The sequence below is a fragment of the Corvus hawaiiensis genome, chromosome 1, assembly GCF_020740725.1.
Source record: "Corvus hawaiiensis isolate bCorHaw1 chromosome 1, bCorHaw1.pri.cur, whole genome shotgun sequence".
NCBI lineage: Eukaryota > Metazoa > Chordata > Aves > Passeriformes > Corvidae > Corvus > Corvus hawaiiensis.
In genome coordinates this window covers 51772534-51795452 of record NC_063213.1, presented here as the reverse complement: position 1 = coordinate 51795452, position 22919 = coordinate 51772534, and the positions used below count along the sequence as shown (strand labels likewise).

The 22919-nt window shown below is 35.7% G+C and overlaps 1 protein-coding gene across 8 annotated transcripts in view; it reads right to left on the bottom strand.

The window, feature by feature from the left end:
• Positions 1 to 9508: 9508 nt before the first annotated feature.
• DGKB (diacylglycerol kinase beta) overlaps positions 9509 to 22919 on the bottom strand; it is a 382874-nt gene continuing 369463 nt past the window's right edge. For all 8 annotated transcript variants that reach the window (XM_048304406.1, XM_048304384.1, XM_048304373.1 and 5 more), the window contains 2 exons: positions 22141 to 22201; positions 9509 to 11924 (listed from right to left, as the gene is read on the bottom strand). In XM_048304406.1, the coding sequence (XP_048160363.1) occupies positions 11817 to 11924; positions 22141 to 22201 (169 nt within the window). In that variant the 3' untranslated portion in view covers positions 9509 to 11816. The remainder of the gene's footprint in view (positions 11925 to 22140; positions 22202 to 22919) is intronic.

Genomic DNA, 22919 nt, shown 5'->3' with positions numbered 1-22919 from the left:
TTTCCCCCCTCCTTTCTTTCACATGGACTTCAACCTACTTATTTTATTTCTGAAACAGAGGTTTTAATTAAAGCTACCTTCTATACAACACACTGAACTTCAGCTCTGTTGCAAATAACACATTAATTTCCCCTGACTCCGAGTAATCTTACTTGCTCTCTTTTATCCCTGAAAACATCTTGCCTGAGTGAACACCAAGGGAAAATAACAGGTGGGGGCAACAAAACTGAAGTAGCTTACTGGAAGTTATGACAAACTCTGCATTTTGTTATTTCTCTTAATTTTTAATACATATACTTGTTTATTCTTGCAACTTCCCCCACTAAAGTTATGGAATGCAGCTTCTCACTGGAGGAATGGAAATGAAACAAGTCACAGAAGATAGATAGCAGATAGAATAAAGACATGTAAATAGTGACAGAGAGGGGTATGTGATCCATTCCCTCACTACTGTGCCACCCTGCCTAGGGAGGCACTTTAGGCCAGGAATCTCTCTTTGTGACCTCAGGTAGTCAGATTTAGCCTTCCAGCTCTAACCTTCCATGCCCATATCACAGTTAAGGTATTTTATCTGAAAATTCAAGTCAAAATCCAGACTAAGTTTTTTCACATCTTTCTTTCTTATCCTGGATCAGGTCACTGGCAAATAAATTAAATATTATAAATTTCACAAGGCCAGCTTTCCCAGGGCATGCAGGAGAGAAAGGAAGCATGCAGACTTGGTCTATTCAGCATCTTCATAAAAAATCTCCAGTGTTACTGGATCTGGGATTACATCCACATCTTTTTTTTTCTTTTTTTAGGCAGGAGGGCATTTGGGATTTTAAAGCAGCACACCAACAGGGCCTTTGTGAGACAAAGATCTTACAGTTTCTTCTACTTGTGGGAAGAAGTGAAATCACCCTATATCCCAGCTGTTGTTTTGACCAACAGAAGAGAGAATGAATGAAAAAAGTTTCAGAACAGTAAGCTAAAACTGTGACAGAGTAAATCCTCTAGCTGCGTTCATGTTCCCTGCAGATCATGTGCAGATGGAACATGCAATGCAATCATCAGTGGGCTATAAATCCATCTGCTAACATAAAATTACATAGATAGATCTCTGTTGGCCTAACATTTAAATGATGTAGTAGTGGATCAGAACTCCTATTGTGCTAGATGCTCTAACACCACAGAACACGGAGTTCCCTTCCCCCATTCCTAAAAACAAGCTTGTAATTTAAAAGCTGTTAAGTACAGATACAGATATGTGGGAATATGAAAGACAATAGATTCTGATTTCTGTGGTAATAGTTACAACATGGTCTTTTTGTAAATAGTTGAAGGAAGGATTTGAAGGAAGGAAACGGAGTAGCTTTGTTGACATTTCCAAAGGAATTTTGATCATGTATAAAATATGTTAAAATTGCCAAAATATTTGCTTTAAAATCGAAAATTACTGGCTAAAGAATGTTGCCATGGCTTGACCGGATGTAGATAATATGAATAAGCATTTGCCTTTCTATCAAAGAGATTCTATGAAATGAGAGCTCTCAACATGAAATGTTTTTAGGCGTAGACATAAAAATACTTTTTGTCAAGGTAGACATAAGCCACGAAAGGCCTCATAAGTACAGACAAATAAATAACCTGTGTCTAATGTAACCAGAAAGGAAGGGCAGTGGGGGCAGGGTGTCAGGGAAGAAAACATTCTGAGAATGGCTCCTGACAGAAGATAAGATTGTGAACTGACAGACCAGGAATCCTTTAGAGGTGAACTCTGAATGGATCTGAATAGCAAAGAAAATTTACAAGGGCTGTGACTGAGATCAAAATAACAAGTACTTCTAATTAGAAGTCTGTGAACAAAGCAAAGGAAGCAAACTAGCAGATGGAAAACAAAGTGATGGGAAAACAAACAAAAACTTAAACGATTGAGGGGAATTAAGACATCAGTTAGTATTTTATGACTGAAGATAAAGATAGAACAGTGATGAGCCAGAAGTCAGAGAACTGCTAAGTAGTAGTCCAGCTTAATAACATGCATGGCAATATCTGAATGAAACTAAGAAATAATGGAAATCAAATAAATAAGGACAAGAACCTTGTGTCTTCTCTATATTCACTATTGTCACATGACAATTAAATTATTGCTTCAAATAAGCATTCCCAGCCTTTCTTTATCACTGGATTAGAGCAATGAGTTAACTTAAAATATTTTTATAATTCTGCATGCATACAGTTTTTAAGGAATAAGACTAACAGTTTTTAGAAAATTAATTAATTTTTTTTTTAGTTATGAATGAAAAGGGCTTCGAAATGTTTCTATTTTATGTTTTAATATGGTGCTTTTTGCTGTTGATTAACAATTTAATAACACTGAAAAAATGAGGTATGAGATTGGCTTTATACATAAGACAGTGCAAACTTGAAGGTGGGCAGTGGGTGCCAAAAAGATTACAGAACAGAAGTCATAGTACACAGACATTAGCTGATACTGCAAACAAAAAGCAGTATGTAAATGAAGGAGGTTGAAGATGTACTCTTTGTACACCATTTGCATACCTTAGACCTATGACATCCTAATCAAGGTTTACACACATGCCAGCTTTTAGAAAAAAATTTAAATGTTTTTATATAGCACCTAGCCCTGGCTATTTAAGCACTGGCAAAGGCCTGACTCACTACTGCGTCACTGCTGTTTTAAGAATAAAAGCCAAGAAATCCAACAGCAGCAGCTACTTTAGGCAGAAATAATTAGGAGTGGGTTGTGTTATGCTGTACATAGACCTGGGTTTTGCAGCACTGTGTTCAGGGCCTCTTAAGGCAACGGGACAGGATTCATTACCAAGTCAATATTGTGTTGAAGTCCTAAAAGCTGGGTTCAAAGCAACTATTTATTCATTCATACTCAAGTTTGGTGTTACATTACCCCAGCAGGGTGATTCAAACATTAAGGGTAGATTTTTAAGGCTCTGAATAGGGAGAAGAGGCACAGTTACACATAGAATCCATAAAATTTACATGTGAATTGGCAGATGCAAAATAAAACAGTGATGTGTGAACTCCACCTAGTCGGAGCTTGAAAATTCTCATGCCTTTGAGATTCAGAGAGTGGAGTTTAAGACAGGTCCTTAACTTAACTCTCTTATAACATTGCTTATAGCACTTACAGTGTTTGCTAGAAAACTGGGGTCTGATTTCTTCCTTAATCTGAGAAATTAAAAATTTCTATTTCTCAGCCTAGTGCCTAACCACCAACCTACAGAACTGTGCAGACGAAAACATATTCTAATACAGCATGTTGAAGCTAATGCTTTTGGAGACAGAAATACAGAATTGCTAAGGACACAGAAGAGTGAGGAAGGAAAACATGAGCACTCTGCTGAAGGGAAGAGACCTGGTGACCTCATTTCCAGGCTAATAGTGTGGGGAAACTTCATAGGTGCAACCATTCAGTAGGTTTTTACAGACATGTGAATGCACATAACTTTTCAATGTCTTACTTGAACTTCTTTGCAGACATTTTAACATTTTAGATGTTCCTACCACAAGACAGCAAGGATAAAACCCAGGCTCTGTGTCTGCAATGGGAAACCAATGATTTCAGTGGAGTTGGGACTTCACATCCACATCCTTACTTCAGTTTAAATTGTCTCAAATAATGCTATATTTCAATCATAATCTCCAAAACTATGACGTAGTAACACATTTTACATTAGGACTTTAAATGCTCTCAAGGGATCCCCATTGGTGTAGCAGAAATAGCATGGCATGCATGTAAGGGGAACCAGATCTGCCAAAATATTCTCAATCCTCCCTTACACAGTTGTGGCTGCATATTCTGATGAGGATCATGTCATAGGAACTCTTCAAATTCATTTGTGAAGTTAGAATGAAAAAATAAATGACATCGTAACTTGGCTAGAAGTCCTCCCTGTTGCAAACTTCTACTGAGCATAGATGGAGTTGGTATTATGTGATTTTTTTTTTTCCTGCAAATCCCTTTACTGTCCTGTGGTGCTGGACCAGAAGGTATCTTGGGTTCCTTAAAACATTATTTTATTGCACTTATTAAAATCTGCTTTTATGCTGTGCTATTTCACTGTGCTTTGTGGAGGAAGCACATAGTAGAAACAGTTAAAAATTACCATTTGTGCTATATATGAGATAAGAAAACAACACAAATATTGCGCAGACATACGAGCGTTAGTAGTGGCAAGCTACAGACGTATTTAATATCTACTTGTACCCTTGCATTTTTAGACAGAAGTCACCCTAGAAACGAATAAAGGAAGTTTAACCCTTTTCTGAACGTTTCAAATTCTGCCTATGTGAGTCTGACTCCAGGAACTGAGCTCTGTTCTCTGTTGTCAGCACAGCTTTTCTGGTTCTATCTGAATGCTTCGACTAGCTTTCATGGCAATACATATTTCTACACACACACCAAAAGGAAACGATTGGCATCTGCCATAAGATTTATTTTTTTGCCTAAGATTCAGCAGGCAAGCCAAGGAAAAACTATAAATCATTTCGCACAGACTAATATCTCAACTCTTCGACAGAGAAAGCTGTTATATCTTATAAAGTGACAGGATTCCCATCAGGAGGAAACCTTATCTTGTGCCAAAAAACCGTAACATTTTCTTAAAGCCCCATTAACCTCATGCAATTCCACTCACCTGGTGTCCCAAGATCATAAAATTAAGACTGATGATTGTCACAGCAAGAATTTTAACATAGTATCAACTGGGTCAGATATCGCTAGACTGTACTTAGTGATAAAGGTACAGTGACCAAAAAGAAGACAGCAAAACTTCAGACAGTGTACATATTTTGGGTAACTACGGTGTAAAAAGTGTTCACAGATTAGCTATGGCATAGTAGTAGCTGATAATTCACCTAAAAGACGGAGAGACATTAAAGACTGCAGGATTTTGAGAATTACGGTGACACACAAATGCCTTATTGACGTGATTGAATCGTTATTTTCAGTTGAGTTACAGTGCCTTCTTTATCTTAGAACAAAACCAAGCATTGTATCTGCCTTGTCAGCAACTTGTTTTACAATGCCTAGTCTAAAATATTCTTCTGTGATTTTATAATAATTAGGATAACTTAATAATGTAATTTCCCTTCTCTGTTTGGTGACCAGGTAGACCTGTACTGACAAATTAATCTGAAAAAGGAGGAACAATGAAAAAGTCATTCCTTGAATATAACTCTTAGGAGATGTGTACCTATTGGAATACCAAAAATGAAGGGATTTTACATAAATACTAGAATTTGATGTGCAGCCTTTTAGTCTGGTGTCAACTATGAAGCACAAAGGTAGAAAGCTTCATTGCAGGATCTTGAACAAATATAAGAGTTTAAAAATTCTCTTAAAGGAAATAAGAATTATGTTTGTAGTGAATTAAAAATAGCATAATTTTATTAACTTTTTGCTTTTTGAAGTGAAAAGTCAGTTATACCACAATGCTAATCACTATATTAATGAACCAGAATTAATAAATTAAACAAAACTTTACATTGCCTTCTGACATTCAAGGACAAAATATTTTGATGTTTAAAAAGTAAGTCTTATTTTGCTCTGAAATGGGAATCCAATGAAAAAATTCCTTGATTAGGGAAGGTGGGTTCTTCCACACAAATTTTGATGAAGCAGAGGTTAAGGAATTTTTGACCAGCACTACTGACAAAGTATGGCCTGAATTTGCATCTCAATCCAAGCTCAGACTTTGTATATCAGACGGTTGGACCAAATCTTTCAAAGCTTCTTGTAAACTAATTGTATTGAAACATTAAAAGAAAGATTGAGCTGGTTTTCCAGAAAAAAACCAAAAACCAAACACAACACGAAGAAGCAAACCACAGCCCCCCCCTCCCCCCCTTACTATTCAGATTATATTCAATGGAAACAGTGATTGATATCAATGAGGTATAAATTCCTTAATCTATATGTATATATTGTTGTAACAAGGTCATACCACTGAGGAGAAAAGCCCAATACACCCATTTCCCCCCAGAATTCTCTCAAACTACCTAAATTAATGAGTTATTTCTTTTTCCTTGGCGAATAGGACTGAATTGAAACACATGGAAGTTCAACTTAGATGGAATAGATCTTCCTGCATTTGCTTGCTTACATATGTGTGTACAGTAAACATGTTTTATATCTGTCCAATCAAAGTTCAAGTTCTTATCATTCTGGGATAAAAAGAGAGGTTTAGAACTCATTCATAGTTACTAAAAAAACCCAACAAAACAAGAAATCATCACACTGACAAAACCTACGTCACACCTTTTGCAACAGCCAATCTCATGGCTGGGCAGAAGTTAACGGTGCCAATGCTCATGTTGCAATGTCTGTTCACCTCACCGAGGGACAGGGGTATCACCACTCTCTCCCTGCAGGTACAAATAGTTTAAAGAAGAGTTGTTATGGTTTTGGCTGACCTTTTTTTTTTGTATATTTAATATAAATAGACTGACAGCCTGGAAGATTGGCAATTTGTATTTTCTTATTGGCTGGCTTAACTTGGCTCATAAAGATGGTTTCACCAAAAGAGTGAGAAGTGTTCATTTCCCTGTCCAAAAAAGCAGCTTATCAATGCAAATTTCTGTGTTCCTTCACAGTATGCAATTTTCACCCTAGGTATAAAACAACCAACCAAAAGTTTATTTCAAAGAGGTCCATCAGCAGCTAAGTATTTTCACATCAACATTAGAATAAAAATTGAAAGCTTCAAAATCTTTCCTTCTTGCTCAGTTAGACCCAGTAAATTATTTTCCATGTTAATTAGAGTGGGCACCTCACATGAAGCTGCATCTTTACCATCAACACAGCCACCCCCTTTTTATAAATAACAAAGCCTGATGATTATCACTTAGTCTTTGTATGAGTCACATTTAAAGAGAGCCCTGAGGTTCTTCTCAGGGAGTCTCTTTGAATCATGAACCAGAAAGGAAAGAAAGCAGCCTCTGAAATATTACCATACCCAGACTCTAGATGCCTAGAACATATCATTGCCTATTTATAGTTTCAAGCCATCAGGCAGTTTCACATAATGGAAGTCAATGGTCATAGAAAAGTTTCCTCTTCTTCAGTGGTAGTTGTAAAATTAAGAGAACCTGATAATGGAAAAGCTCCACACACATATATGCAATACAGAAAAGGTCAAACCGCCTTATTTCAAAATCAACTGAAAATCCATAGTCTGAACAAAAATGAGGAATAAGAGCCAGCAGGCTCCCTATGGCATAAGCCCAGGTTGGGCAGACATCAGCAAAACCTGATAGACATGAGGACAGTTTCTACCTCAGTCGTTGCTGCACAGCACACCCTCAGAGCCTCACACGCCACGGATTTTAAGCTATTACTTTATTTCTCATTAGCAGCTTCCAGGTCTTGCCCATGTTTTATTCATTTTCCAGCCAGGGCTACAGTTAGACTTTTACTCACCTCAGCAGGACCACAAGAAGTTTCCTTCCTTATGGACAGGGAGAAAACAGAATGCTTTCAGACCTGATGGAGCTGGAGACAAGCAGCAATTAGCTGACAACAGGCTGACACGTTCTTCACCGCTCTTGCATAAAACATTGAGCTGTGCTCCTCTGGCCCACCTCAGCTTTCTAAATTTATTTATTTATTTTCAGGCTAACTGCTTAGTAGCTTGGCAAACTGCCGTTTTGCAAAGGCAAATTTTCTTCTTTTTTTTTCCAGGGTATGAAAGAAATAGATAAAGTCCTGAAAATCCTTTACCTTCTTTTGACAATCCTTCAGCTCTCCTTCACTTGCAAGTCCTCCTCACTTCCCATGAAGGGCTCAGTTGTATTGTTAGCCCCATTTCTCTGTCTTTCTGCCCCCAAAACAAGGAAATGCTATTTTACTCCTTCAGCCTTAAATGGAAGGGGTCTCTAGATAAATGTAATTAACCCATTTCTCTAGCTCACTGCTGCTCATTAGCCCTGAGTGCCTTCATCTGGCCTCCCAGGTCCCCACCAACCAGTTTTGTGGATGCCTCTGCACATTCTTCACTTTGAGCATCTGTTTTCTCATTCCATAGCAGAGTTCTCTGATCTTCTCCTACTTCCTTGTCTAGAGATAATTCTTCCTGATTTGTTTTTTTTTCCATTTTGTAGCCATTCTCCCTAGTCACTCCCACAGAGATGAGGGACAACACCTTTCAGAAGTGTCAGCTTCCCAGTTGGTCTTGGTATGGTCTGCCTCAAAGTTACAAGCCCCAGAAGCCAGTTGAGGTTGAAGACAGTAACTTGCAGAATACCACTAGTACCCTAAATCGCTAATAATCACTAAAATGCTATAATCTTGGCAAACAAATATTAACCTATAGATTTAAAAATATAAAAAAGGCATTTTTCTGCCTTTCTTACCACAGCTGACTATATTACTTCTTACACTGATATTCTGAAACATGTTGAAATCTGTAACTGTATTTGCATTAAATAATTTTGGATATAAGCTGGTCATTGTTGGGCAATGTACATGTAACTCTAGAGAGATGAAAAGAGTGAGCAAATGTAACAGAAACTCTAGCTGGTTTCAGAAACTAAGTATTTCCTATCTCATCAGAGTCCTGAGCGTACCAACATGTTACCCGGTCTGGCATGCACATACACATATGCACACCAATAAGCCTAAACCATGAGGTCTTACCCCTAGCTTTAAATAATTGTGATGATTTGCATACAAACATCTTAAAAGTACAGGAAACAGTAATTCTCTATTAGTCTCTGAAAGAAATTCTTCTTCCACTTCTTTTTAACAGGAACTCATGAGAAGTGAGAGACTGACCAATATCAGAAATTAAAGTTGTTTCCTGAGACACGATGTTCTTTTGTCAGCATATTGCCCAGTTGACATGCAATGATGAAAGATTTGCAAATCCATTTACTACCTATATATTTTTAATTGTCATTTACATTGCAAATGTCACTAACAAAGCCTTAAGGAATGCTTCATTGTAAAGAGTAGAAGGTTTACAGGTACCCTCTTCAGTCAACCTAAGAACAGTACAACTACTTCAGCTGTATGAGGATATATGCATATATTCTTTGTTTTACTTCTTACACCAATGAATAGTTTCATGTTAGTTCTGTGCATACTGAAAAGAATCCCCCTTTGAAGTTCTCTTTCATTAAATCAACCATTTTCTTTTCATACTATGTTTTATGTACTCTAAGAATTTCTCTTCACCATCAATACTTTCAACCTGAGCATGGTTTTAAATTATTAGAGGCCAGGCTAAAAAAACCCAAACAACCAAGATTAATAGAAAGACAGTCTCTGCTATGAGAATTGTTAATTCAGTATAATGGCTGCTCTGTTCTATTTTGTTACAGTGAGAATTTATACATACTCATCAGCAGATCTGATTTACTTTTTATATGTCTATTCAGACTTGTAATTCTGATGACATGGACTCATCTATCCCTCTTTACATAAAAAAGTGTGTTGTGACCAACTTGCTATCACAGACTGACACATTTAAAATTGCACACGTTATTAAGTAATAGCTTATGTATAATTTTATTTGTTTTCAGAGTTACAATGTTCATGAGATAATCATAGAGAACACATTATATATTGTTGTTAAACACATTTTTGCCACAAAAAGTTGAGAGCATTGGTAGAAAATCCTATGTCAAGTTATGTGAAAATATTTATCACCTGTAACCATAATTTCATAAAACCAATATACACTTTGCGTAATATTATGTCAGCAAATTCCTTCTTTTTGCAAATAACCTTTGCTCTATACTTATGCATGTTCATAGTTCAGTGCATCAAGTGCTTCTGTGTGTATGTGTGTTTGCAATGCACAGGAAAAATACTAGTTTACTCCTATGGTAACTGTAAATGTCAACACCACTGGACCCAAGAATGGTGAATTACAAGATCTTAATTTTAGCAAATAATCACCTTCATATTTTTCTACCTAATGCTGAACAAAACATTAATTGGTATTTACCTCCTAATGTTTACAGAACATAGACTGTATATTTTAAAGACATAATCCTTACCAACTATATACTTTTATTTTAGTGTCTATTATATAAATTAGGACTCTGTTGAATTCTTATACTGAGGAGCAAATGATAGTAACTTTATTTAAATACATGCACAGTACCGTGCACTACAGCATGATGAAGTATTATTTTTAAAATGGATGAATGAATCAATAGAAAAATAGATTTAATAAATAATTAACATTTTAAAGTCTGGATAAAAATGGGAAATCATGCATTTCAAGCAAAGTTTTATCTTTTCCTTGTTTTTTTATGAAATCTCTGAGAACTTAAGACATGCAGAGCTGAGAAGTAGCTCACTCTGAACAAAGAACAATGTTAAGATTGCACGAAAAGTTTTGTTTGAGATTGTTTATATGCAAGACTGAAAAAACCTGCCATTCTTGGACTTCCCTTCAACATTAGACAGTGCTGTGCAAACCTCAGAAAAATCCCTGTAATATGATTTCTAAGCTGTTAGGAAGTCTCTCAGAGAGCTAAGAAAGTTAAAACCTGAGCAACTGCCTCACCAAAATTTATGACAAGAAATGGTTGGATTCCAAATAGCAGACGACAAAAGGGTAATAGACAGCAGTTTATCCTTGAGAGATTAACTTAGGGGATAAGTAAATTATGAATGGAACAAATTTATAAATTATTATGACATAAAAAATATAATTTTAGCTTTCTAATATTTAGAGTTCATATCTATGTCTCAATATTTAGTGTATGTGACTATGTCTATCAACATATGAAACAAATGAAAAGTGAGTATTTACTTGCAATTAATTTAATGTTTTTCCCTACCCCAACATTTGTCTGGACATTGACAATGTAATCAAAAGAACTGTAAATTTTCAGATGTGAGTCTACTCCAGTGAGTTTGATTAATTATGCATTAACCCATTTCTCTGAAGCATCCTTCTCTAAATCTTTGGTGGGAAATGCACTTTAATTAGGCATAAGCTTTGGTTATTTGTGTGCATATGCACTATGCTATTGGTCAATGAGCAGAATGATTTAAAGTTTACCATGTTACAGAGATGTATTGCTCATGAAAATAATTCCAGGGTTTCAACAAACACTGATGGCTAGTTTTGCAAGTATTATTATCTTCACTCAGCATGATCTCCTTAGTCTTATAGTTTTTGCTCAAACTTTCATCAACTTCTAATCTTAAAAAAACCTTACGCAAGATCATTTGAATACTGTGCATATTGTTAGATGTTTTCAGCAGGTACAGTTACTCATATACATAGGAGTTATCAGAATAAGATACAAGATTTTAATACTTAGTTGAATAAAAATATTCTCAGGGTAGAAAGAAGTGATAAACTAAAAATACAGGTTAATGAGACCTGTAATGATTTTACTGTGAAACAGGTCAGATTGACTATTGATGTAAAGATGTTTGATTGAAGAGATACTATTGAACCTATGACATATGTTTATTGTAGTAGAAAAAGCTGAAACAGAAAAGAGAGAAATCAAATTACTCATGACATTCTCTTCCCATATTCCATGGCAGAATTAGCCCACAGATCAGTAAATGGTAAGGCATGCAACAAAAAATAGGCTGTATCACTTCATGTAAACATCTGCTTTCATCATGCAAAATGCCTACAAAACTGTGACAACATTTTTTTCTAGTAGCATAGTTTTACATCAGCTTAGCTACAGAACGGTTAAACCAAAATCCAAGATTTTGCAAATAGAAGATATTCTAAAACTCTTGAAAGATTTCCAGCATGAATATTCCGAAGCCCAACGAAGCTAATTGTTTTTTTTAACTAAACTACATAGGTTTATTCCTTGCTGTGGTTCCTTGTTCTTTTGATGATAGAAGAGAAAAGACCAGTTTTTGGAGGAGGTCCCATCAACATGGGGGCTTGGTTCTTGTGAGTAATTTTTATCTGGGGAAGAAAAAAGAAAAACAGAGTTATCCCTTGAGCTACTTCAGTTCCAACTATCTGAGATGCCTGAATTATCTTTATATGTAACTTACAGACCTTCTGCATTTAATCTAAGATGAAAGGAAAATACCTGGGTTCTTTTATGAACCAATCTATGTGTAATTGTTCTTCCACAAATAATTTAAATTATACAGAAAAAAATTTAAAAATATAAGCCACGAAATAAATGCCAATACATAATCTTACTTTTTGAGTGTGGGATTTATTGCTCGCTGTTGAGAAAGAATTTAAAAGTTGGAAAGAACATACATGCTGACAGACCAAGCTGTTGCCTATTATTAAGACAAGTTATATCTTTATATGCTTTATTTATACATCTAATCAAGCCGTACTCTTTTACCACAAGACACTACTTAATTTCAAAACAGCCATTATGGACAAAAGTATAAAGTTAATACACAAGAAAAGGTCCAAAAAGATGAACTAGCATTCTAATTTGTTAATTAATTTCTAATAGAATAGACTCAAATATTGAAAAGACTATTTAAAACACTTTGTAATACTGCTCTAAAGCCACCCGTTTTGATTTCTTTGATATAGAACTACGAATCACCTTAAATGAGACAACCTTAAAGTAGATTATGTCTGCAATTTTCTCTAATTCAAGTCTAAATTAGAGAAGACATTTTATGAATGTATGCTATGCTCAAAGCTAATTGAAAGCAATTATCAAAGTGGCATTTTGTCTGTGACTTTAAGATACATTGTAAGATAATAAATGATTCTCATTATGTAATAAAAAGGTCACATCTTGCCTTTGGGCTAGTGACGTTAAGAGTTTTTCAAAAGCAATCCGAGACATTTTCTTTAGTGAACTACGACTAATACAAGAACCATCACTTATTAAATATCAGTTGTCACCTGCACAGTACCCACATCAGAGATGGGTATTTCTTTCAAAAAGAAACACCACCTCATTAAAAACTGGAAAAATATATCTCTTAAAGTGCATACCTGACATTTTCAAGTTAAAATGAATATCCTTCACTTGTCATTCACTAATAGTAATGAAACAAAAAAAGTATGTCACGTGGAGAGGCTCATTAAAATATAGATCAGGACATTTCTTGGGGTGGAAATTTACTTTACAATATAAGGAGACAGAAAAAATAAAAATCTCAACAGCGTGTGTCTTGGTTTAACTCTACCAGAGCCTTTACTTTACTCTCCAAATGCTCATTTTCATGCCACCTTAGTTCATTAACTTCAAATTTCATGTGGGACCTCTTTTTATCAACACTGTTCATTAGTGTTGAATATAGCATATGGGGGCTTTTTGGCAGTGTAGATTACTTTCACATGGATAATAACTCTTGCTTTCAAAGACTGGCACCAATATATTTTCTCACAATAAATTCCGCTTCAGGCATCACTTTGGAAGACAAATCTGTAGTTGGGGTAAACTGGCATTATTCCATTGATGTCAGTACCAGCTGATGATCTGGTCCTGGAAAATTGCCTCAAGGATTTTTGCAACTTTCACATGCTTCATAAGATGTATTTTGGAGCTCGGGAGCAGTGATGATATCAACCTGATCCTGAGGATCATGACATGAAGTAATCTACAGCTGGTGTGAGTGAATTTTTCAAGCCATTAAGAGTTTATCTTATTTCAAGATTTGACCATGATGTGGCAGTAGGAATGCCTTTAAGTTTCCTTTCAGAGGTAAAACATAGTAATTCCATCTTTAAGTGAATAAAAGATGGCTTTAGTATGAATGGGTAAGGTAATCCTGAGACCCTGGACAGATCGCGTGTTGGGATGGGGCTGTTCAATGCTGCTCAGGATGAATGCAATTACATACTGAGTAAATGTTTATCATTTGTAATGTCTTTCTTGGCTTGAGCCATCTGTTTCAGAGACCATGACCTCTTCAGTATGTTGCTTCCTATCAGCTGAGATCAGCTAACATACCTTAATATGATTAACCACTGCCATGCATTGGGGTAAGTCCTGTATTTTCAACTGTTATAAATTGGCACAATTTCATATGGTGTAAAATATATTTTACATTCTGGAAACACTACAATAAAGTTTAAATTAAAATATATGTTTTACTTAGGCATAGTAGTGTCTGTTAACATTGCATTGGTTGACAATGATAACCACTGACTCCTTACTTTCCTACCCTAAAAAAAAAAAAAATTGAAACCTCTCATTTTTGGCTGATGAAAAGAGATCAGTATGTTTCTGAACCATTGCACCCTTTTGCCTGAAGAAGGCTAATTTTGCCTTTCCCGAGACTCTCAGGCACTGCATTTCTGCCCTGGTCTCTCACTTCTGCTTCTGTTCTCATACTGCCAGCACTACCAGAGTTGGAGCTGTGAGTTTGGGTGACGAGTGTCAGTACACACTTCGAGATGGGAAGAAGCACTGAGGATCTCAGACAGAGAAATAATGTTGTAGGTCAAAGTAGGGCAGAACATTGAAAGTGCTCTATGAGAGGACAGAAAGAAAGAGAGGGAGAGAGACAGGGAGAGAGAGCACAATCTTTACTTACAAGCAACTGAGAGTTTGTTAAGTTAAAAATTCCTACTTACAGCTGTATAGAGATTCTGTGTGTGTGCACATGGAGTGCCTAAAGACTTTTACCATTCAGTTTCTCTTCCATTCAGCAAGCAACTTCATGTCTTTTTTAGAAGAAACACAACTATAAAAGTTTTAATTAAGACCCTCTTACAAAATTTTTAATGTTTCATAGATTTACCTGTGAATCACACACATGAGAAAAAGAGATTGCACAGACAAAAATCCAGAAAGCTAAAATCCTACCTAATGTATTTTTAGGAAATGATGATAACATACTGATAAACATACTCATATAAATCACTATGAAATTCTGGAAAACAGTTTTTGAGATCACTTACTCAATTTTATTGAAAATATATAATAACTTGAGGGTAATATGGAGAACATTTTAAACATAAATTGAGTGCCTGAATTGCTGCTGGAACAAAACCAAAACAAATAAACAAAAAACCACCCCAAAAAATCCCAACCAACCAATAAAACACCCCAAAACAACCCCCTCTCCCCAAAACTAACATCAACCAAAAAAAAAAACAAAAAAAGAAAACCAAAACAAAAAAGAAATTATTTGACGTACTTGGCACACATTTATCTTTAAAAATAGGCAAAATCAGGAAATAACAGAATTCCACTTAGGGGTAAGCAAGTAGCCACATGAATTGCTAAGATACCATGGATATTTGTTGTAAGCCTGACCCACAACATTCTAAGCTAAACTTAAAACTGTTGACGCCAATGACAAACCTCTTATTCACTAATTGAAGCCAAGATTTTATCCCATGAGGGCTGGTATATCTAGTAAATAGGTTTAGCAGAAAAACGCTTCATTTGCAACTTTGAAATCACCTTTCCAGTACTAGAAAGTATGTCCAGTGATTGTATTCATGGCAAGGAACACTAGGTCATATTGAAAGAGTATAATTCTCAAAAGAAGAGATGATAATATCTCCTTATATGTCAATAGAAAATTTTTTGATAAAGAAACCTGAATTTTTGATACTAAAGATACTTACAAGTGCATAAACCAGGCATTTATTTGTTTCAGGAGCAGGTCAAGGTTTCTAAAGGCCTTGAAGCCACATTAATACAATGTATCCACTAAATGAAATGCAGTGAACATCAATAATTTTAGCATGATAACAATATCTTTTAGGTCAGTCAGTTTTGCTTTCATTTTCCCTTTTCTGCAGTATGTGTTGATTACCTTCATGCTCCTAACTTCACAGAATGCCTAAATATTTACTATTTCAGAAGACGTGGTGCTATAAATACAGGTTCTAAAGTACTGCTTTGACAATAGGAAACTGGAAACAGAGCTAGTCAGCTTTGCTTATAGTATTTCAATTAATGTTAAAGAACATATTGATGTATTTTAAAGACAGAGGGAGAAAAAACTGCAGAAAAAACCCCAGCCTTATTTCCAGCAGGATCTTTTAGTTTGTGGTCACTTTTTTCCATGCTCTCAGCAGGGTTTAGATGTTGGTTGTTTTGAGGGTAGGAGGGTTTTCTCACAGTCCAGACGCCCTAGTGCTGCTCCTCTTACAGGAAATAGAGGGATGCAACACCTCTACATCACAGGAATGCCAAATAATTTTATCTTTCCTTAGGTGACCAAGAGCGTATGGGGTATCATGGTATGAATCAGACCAACAGAATGTAGGCAGTGCTGAGCAAAATTAAACTGCAACTTTCATTATGTGGCATTTTGGACAAAATCTCTCAGATCTAGACTAGTTGTTTTAAAAGCGTTATGCAACACATCTTAAATAAATTTCTAAACAATATTATTGTGCAAAGTGCAATCAAATCTAATCAGTTTGGCATTAATTAAGCTCTAATAATATACTCTAGTCTCTCTCCTAAGTAGTGTGATCCATTTCCCCTTCGCACAGGTAGATTGGAAAACGTTACGGTGTCATCATAATTTTTAAACACACTGAGAAAATGACAGAGCTGCAAAATTAAAATAAATGATTAATGGCATTTTTTTCATGTTTTGTACTAATAGGTATCACTGAGGTTTTAAATTAATAGAGCTGTCAGCTCAGGGTTGTTACAGATCCAGTGCAGAACTAAAATGGAAATTATGTATTCCACAGATACCTAAAGATGACACTTTGGAATATTTTAAATTTTAATTAGTAGGTGCAATTGTTTTTCCCTCTCCTCCCTAAAACCACTGCAAATTAATTGGCAATTAGTCACAACTAATTCTTTTCTTAACAATCCGAACTGGAAAGAAAGGTGCATTACATGTTAGAGTATTTGTCTGGGGTGCAGAAAGCACACATGCAGTAAATTGCTTTGTCAATTACAAAAACAACTGTTGTGAAATTAAGAAAAAAATATGCATACATAAACAAAAATAATTAAAGTACAGTGTACCTGTGACCACAAAAAATAATGCCCAGCTGCAAAATAAAATGTTAAAAACTAAATAAATCAATCTGGCCTTGGAACAGAAATAGATGCACACTGCTGTTCAAAAGGGAAAAAATATGCAGCATTTTTGTATAACACCAAGTCTTTTCTAGTGAATGACTTCCATTTATGGGTTAACTATGTAGTAATTGGCTAACATGCTATTGAAATTAGCCACCATCTAGGACCCAGCTCCTCTCTGCTGTAAAGTGGCAGACACAGTAGTTTAAATGCTCACATTATAAACAACTGATAAGAAAATACTGGTACAGCCAGAGGCATGGAAAGAAGATACTTTAGAGACAGAGTCTAGAATACAGCTCCACCTGCTTCATGTGAGGTGTGGGGTATTGGAGACAATGGATCTATATAAAAGCAAATCTGTACCTCTCTTTTAGTTTTCTCACCTAGCTCTGGCGTATAGTCATTATTAATAAAAGTTTGGTTTTGTTTGGTTTAAGTTCTTGTTTCTCTCTAGATTTAACAATAGGACAGTAGGATATCTGTGCCCTGGCTCATCACATCTCTAGGAACTAAAGGAAAAACTAGAGAGAAATCACTCATTCAAAACTTATTTTTAAGGTGCATTCAAATTATATTTTGAAATACTAATTTCGAGTAACATTATTCCACGATTTACTCCAAGTTTTTATATAAGTAAACAATTCTAAAAGTACTGTGTCTCAAATATCTATGAAACTGTGTTTCTGACAATCCATTAGTGAGCTCTGACTATGGATTTTTATTTTTGTTTCTTTATTTAAGCAATATTCTTGCATCTTCTATAGACATTTCTGTCTTCTACTTTTAATCTAGTGTTTCTAGAAGCTTGACACTCTTTCAGATATCATGCCAAGCAAGTCAGGAATAGATGAAAGAACTGAAATTGCAGTTATTTCTAATTAAGATGGAACATTGTTATAGATTTTTTCAAAACATTGCTAATAATTTATGTAGCTAAATTGAAAGATTACTTTTCTTAAAAAAACCCCTGATGGCTAAAGCTAGAAGTTTATTGAATTAACTTGAGAGTCTTTGAAGTTTCATTACTATTAATGACCTGTTTGGAGATCAGGTGAAACCATAGATATCTTTCATGTTGCTATATTTGTCTGGGAGAGCTCTGATAGAATTTCCTCTTCAGCTAATCAGACAAGATGTTTAACATAACATTAACATTATCATCTTTCCTTCTTCCAAAGAGTCTTCTATAAAAAAAACAGTGAAAACAATACAATTTGATGCTCAGATGCTTCATCTTGTTATAAAGGAGTAGAGTGACTTTGTTAGACACTGCAGTCTGCATGTGTTCAACATGCTGAATAATTCTGGATGACAGATTTTTAGACCAAGCCACTCACATTTTTAAGTATGCACAGAAGCTACAGGAGTGCATACCTGCTCTCATCTAGGGATGCTAGGTGCCTAAGCAATACACCACAAATGATTTTAAAAGAAACATACAACAATTTGTTTACTACTAAAATTGATCACAGGAAGGAAATAACACAGATCACAGCTTCTGGAGAATCACTGCATTATCTACCACATGTCAAAACATTTTCTCAGAGCTCACAATATCATTTTGGAGTAGCACGGCCTCCATATGCATGAGAAGGGGCAGTGTCAGCAACTCATGCTATTTGTGTGAAACTTTTTTTCCAGTCAGAAAGGAGAATCAGCAAAGAGAAACATGTTTATTCCTTCAACAGGAAGTAAATTTCCAAGCCTGCATGTGCAGGGTGCATCCTATACATAACAGGGATTTGATGCTGATCTTGTTTTCCTGAATAGGCATAAGAGAAAAGTTGGAGAATTTTGATCAGGTTGAACTTGATTTCCTGAAAAATCATTTGAAAAATACTCTCATTTATATCAAAACCTGAAGCAATCCAGAAAAGTACTTTTGAGCTTAAGTACTTGCAACCTGGGCAAGAGTTGATTCAATAGCTGCAGATTCTATGTATTTCTTTCTCACTTCGTCTCTGTAATATTTATAGGTCAGCCCTTAAAACTACTGAACTTAGATGACACTGAAGTTCCCAAGATACCAAAAATAAAGTGTGTTATTTCAACATCATAAAGTGTTGCAGTGGGGATACTGCAACACGCATATATCAAACCAGGAGTCCCGTGGAAAGGAAATATATATGGACAGACAGATTCTTGCTAGCTGTTTCAGAGATGTTTATTTCTCCAGCCGCATGGCCGGAGCTCTGCCGAGGAACTGTTCCAGTCACGGGACCAAGGGTCCTTCTGCCCGCGCAGGGAACACAAACCAACCAATGGGAACGAGGCTGAGCAGGGGCAGGAAACCCCGTGTCTGTGCCCTCAGGGCCCCTCTCCCAGGGCTACACGGCAGGGGAGGGACCCCAACAATAAAGGACAGTTGAAGGGGGAAATACAGCAGTCTTTTTTTTTTTTTTTTTTTTAAACAATAACTTTCTGGCTGGAACACCAAAGAATCAAAAACCTGAGGCTCAGCTGCTGTGTCTCACTGATGCACATGATCTGTGCAACCTAACAAGGTGCAGGCCTCTCTCCCCTAAAACTACAGAGCTGGTATATCCAACCACAACTGTAGCTTTTGTCCTTCATACAACATAGCTAGTAAACTAATTAGTGCCTTGCCTCAGCATCCTGATGTGAAAAAAGAGGTAGCATGGGAATATCTCCCCATGTCTCATGCACAATGCAGGAATAGCAGCATCTTTATATATGGGCCTCAATTTCTTGTAAGAGCTAGGGAAAGAAGCTTCCTAAGAGGTGAAATAAAAGGAAAGCCAAACTATCGCATGTGTCCTAAGGAATTAAACTTATGGAGTTCTTTATCTGGCCAGGATGATTTTTTTTTTTTTTTTCCATTTAAAAATGCGTCATTAATCATTTGTTTTCATTTTGGGAGAAAAAGGCAGTTTTTTCTCTGAAAAAGACAAACCCCATGATTTTTATACTGGCCTCCTTGTATTGTTTTCTGAAATTTGAACTCCTCCTGGCTCAAATGACAGACTATGTAGTTGACTAAGTCTAAAGAATTATTTTGATTTCATGGGGGTTTTGTATAGACTCTGGTTTGGATACACATCACAGATATCACCCTGGTATTTACGTGATCAAGTACGCTTTGGCTTCCAAACAAAGACTGCTGTGAAGCACAAACTCAGAAATCAAATCTTATTCTCTGGTTGAAAGAAAGCTAATATCCACCTATGTCATTATCTATGGAAGAATTCCTAGTTACTTTGCAGAGAACTTCAAGAAAATCTCTACTGTCGTTAGAATTAGTGGGGAGAAGAGAGGTTGGACCATACATGTTTTTTACTTTATATATATACGACAATGCAAGGAGCTATTGCAACAAATACTAAAGGTCCTCCGCAGGAAAAAAATCCTCAATTATGAATAAAATAATGAAAAATAATATTTCTATATCTAAATTTATAGATGTGCATTGGTATAGACAAACCGTTCATGTCTTTTTTCCTCAGAGGAAACAAGTACATTCAACAGCATGGTTTTCTTACACAGTGCCAAGTATATTCTTTTAACAATGGTATAGCAAAAAGAATACGTTCCTCAGAAAAGTGTATGCCATTTCTACCCCCTTTAAAACTGGACAGCAGTAATTATCAGTAGTAATTTACTGTTTCCTCAGGACAGTAATTGAAATGTAAGAACTGTCTCTTTTTCCAGGTTTGTTCTCAATTGCACAGGCAGCTTCTGCTACCATTATCAATCAGAGAGCAGGGATTTTGCACAGAGCAAGCATCAGGATAAAAAAAAAGCACATGTTATTGCCAGCATTCTTCCATAAGTTCTCTTCTGTAATCTGGCAACTGAAAATTACATGTCTTTCTCCTGAACGAGTAACTGCTGGGTTCAGTGCTGTTGCTCTGCACTGAGCCATCATTGTAGAAGAGGTAAAGATAATGATATCTCTTAACTTCAAAAGGTTTTCTGTAACTAATCTCATAAAATCCCCTCTGTTCTGCTTTCACAAACTATGTGTTCATATGCTTCTCCTCCCGTTGCAGAATCTGTGCACCTCCCTAGAGAATGAGAATTCAGCACCCTTCACACTGTTCAGCTGTACACTATGGTGTATCTAGTAAACATGAACTATCACAACTCTCATCTGTCATCCTAAATCATATATTATCAGTTAAACGCCTATTAGCACCTTACTGAATGTTGTCCCTTTTATTTTTTTGTGTAACTTTTAATTTTCCACAGACATAAAGCTCATGGAAGTAATCCAGTACCCTTTTTTGGAAAATTACTCCCATTTGTAGTGGGATTTCTTCCTTGTCACAACACTGTTTTGTGATATTTACAAGCTGAAAGGCTACAGCAATTAGTCTACCTAAAACCACCGGTCTTCTTTACGGAAGCAAAATTAGTAGAACTGCATATTAAAATGTGTCACTAAGATTACACAGGACAGTAAAGAACTTGTAGTCTTCAACCTCTTCTGCGAATGCTTGGTTAGCCTCTCTAATTATTGGAGAGACATGAAAATGCAGAGTTCCTACAAATACACCTTTCCTTGCGTTGTCTCTAAATAGTCACTCAAAGAACATTCTCTGAGAAAGCTCCTATCCTATCCTAGCTTATCCTAACCTATCCAGATTGATGTTCACCTGCCCTCACTTCGTATGTGTGGGTACTGAAAAAAGAAACAAATTCATTTCCTTTATTTCTCCCTTAAACTGTAAGGACTTAAAAAAATATTAGTCCTATTGCATAATACCATCAGCACAGTTAAGACTTCAGCTTTAATTAAAACTTCCTTGATATGAGCTCTCAAAAACACAATAGAAAATCTTCTAAATTTTAAAGGCTAATATTCGTTACCTTATACATTTCAGCATCAAAACAAAGATTGAATTTTCCTCAGCAATAGAGACTCTAAATCTGATACATCATTATAAATAAATGATCATATTGGGTAAAGGTATATTGAGACTGCAATCTTCAAGTACCAACTTCTGAAATAAATGCCTTTTTATTCCATTCTAACCTGTGGTTGAAATCAGAATGATAAATTGAAAATGCAGGAGGTATTGAAGTATATAAAAACAGTTTGTGAAGATGTTATTTAAGTAAATTGAGTTAATGCTGATGAAAATGGTTGTCTTTTAAACAAAAGAGAAATATTTCTATCAGTGAAAAAGAAGAGAAAAAAAAAAAATCAGTTGCAGTTACCGTGCAAGGAGTTTGCATCCAAGGTTCCCCATCTATCTGCATAGGCAGAGACTTGCTGGTCCTAAAGGTACAAATTTCATAATATAAGAAAAAGAAACTAGACAAAATTAATAAATGTATTTATTAAAAAGGCATATATGTGATGGTATACAGATATAACCCTGATTTACCCCTAAACTGGTATGAAGGTTCCAGTATGACTCAAAATGCTTACAGAAGTAACCCAGTCAGCTTAGTAGGCTTAGTCTGATTTTCAACACACAAAGCAAAAACATGGCAAATACTCATGTATCTTGATAGTAATATACTACTCTTTCATGGAAGAAGAGTCTGCAATTTGTGAAATAATGAGTGAATTACACAATAACTTCAGGAACAAACCTTATTAACAGTAAAGACAAATTTCTGCTATTTTTTAATAATTTAGACCCTGCTAGTACATAGTATATATATTATACTGCTATAAAGGAAATAAGAAATAAATTTTAGGTCTATCATCACCGCTTATTAGAACCACTGTGTCTAACTCCAAGTTAGACAGAACACTCACAAAGAATGAAGTCTGCGCTATATTCAGTGCTTAACATGCCACGCTATAAATTTAAATTGTTAGCAAAGGGGCGCTGATTTCAACATAAAGATACAGACAGTATTCCCTCCCTAGGTCTGGATGCCACGTTAAGAAAAGTGTAGAAAAATGAGAATCAAAAAAGAAAAATGTACTATGTTTTTGGTCTTTTCCAACCCTGTATTTCTGCATTATAATAGTTTGCATACAA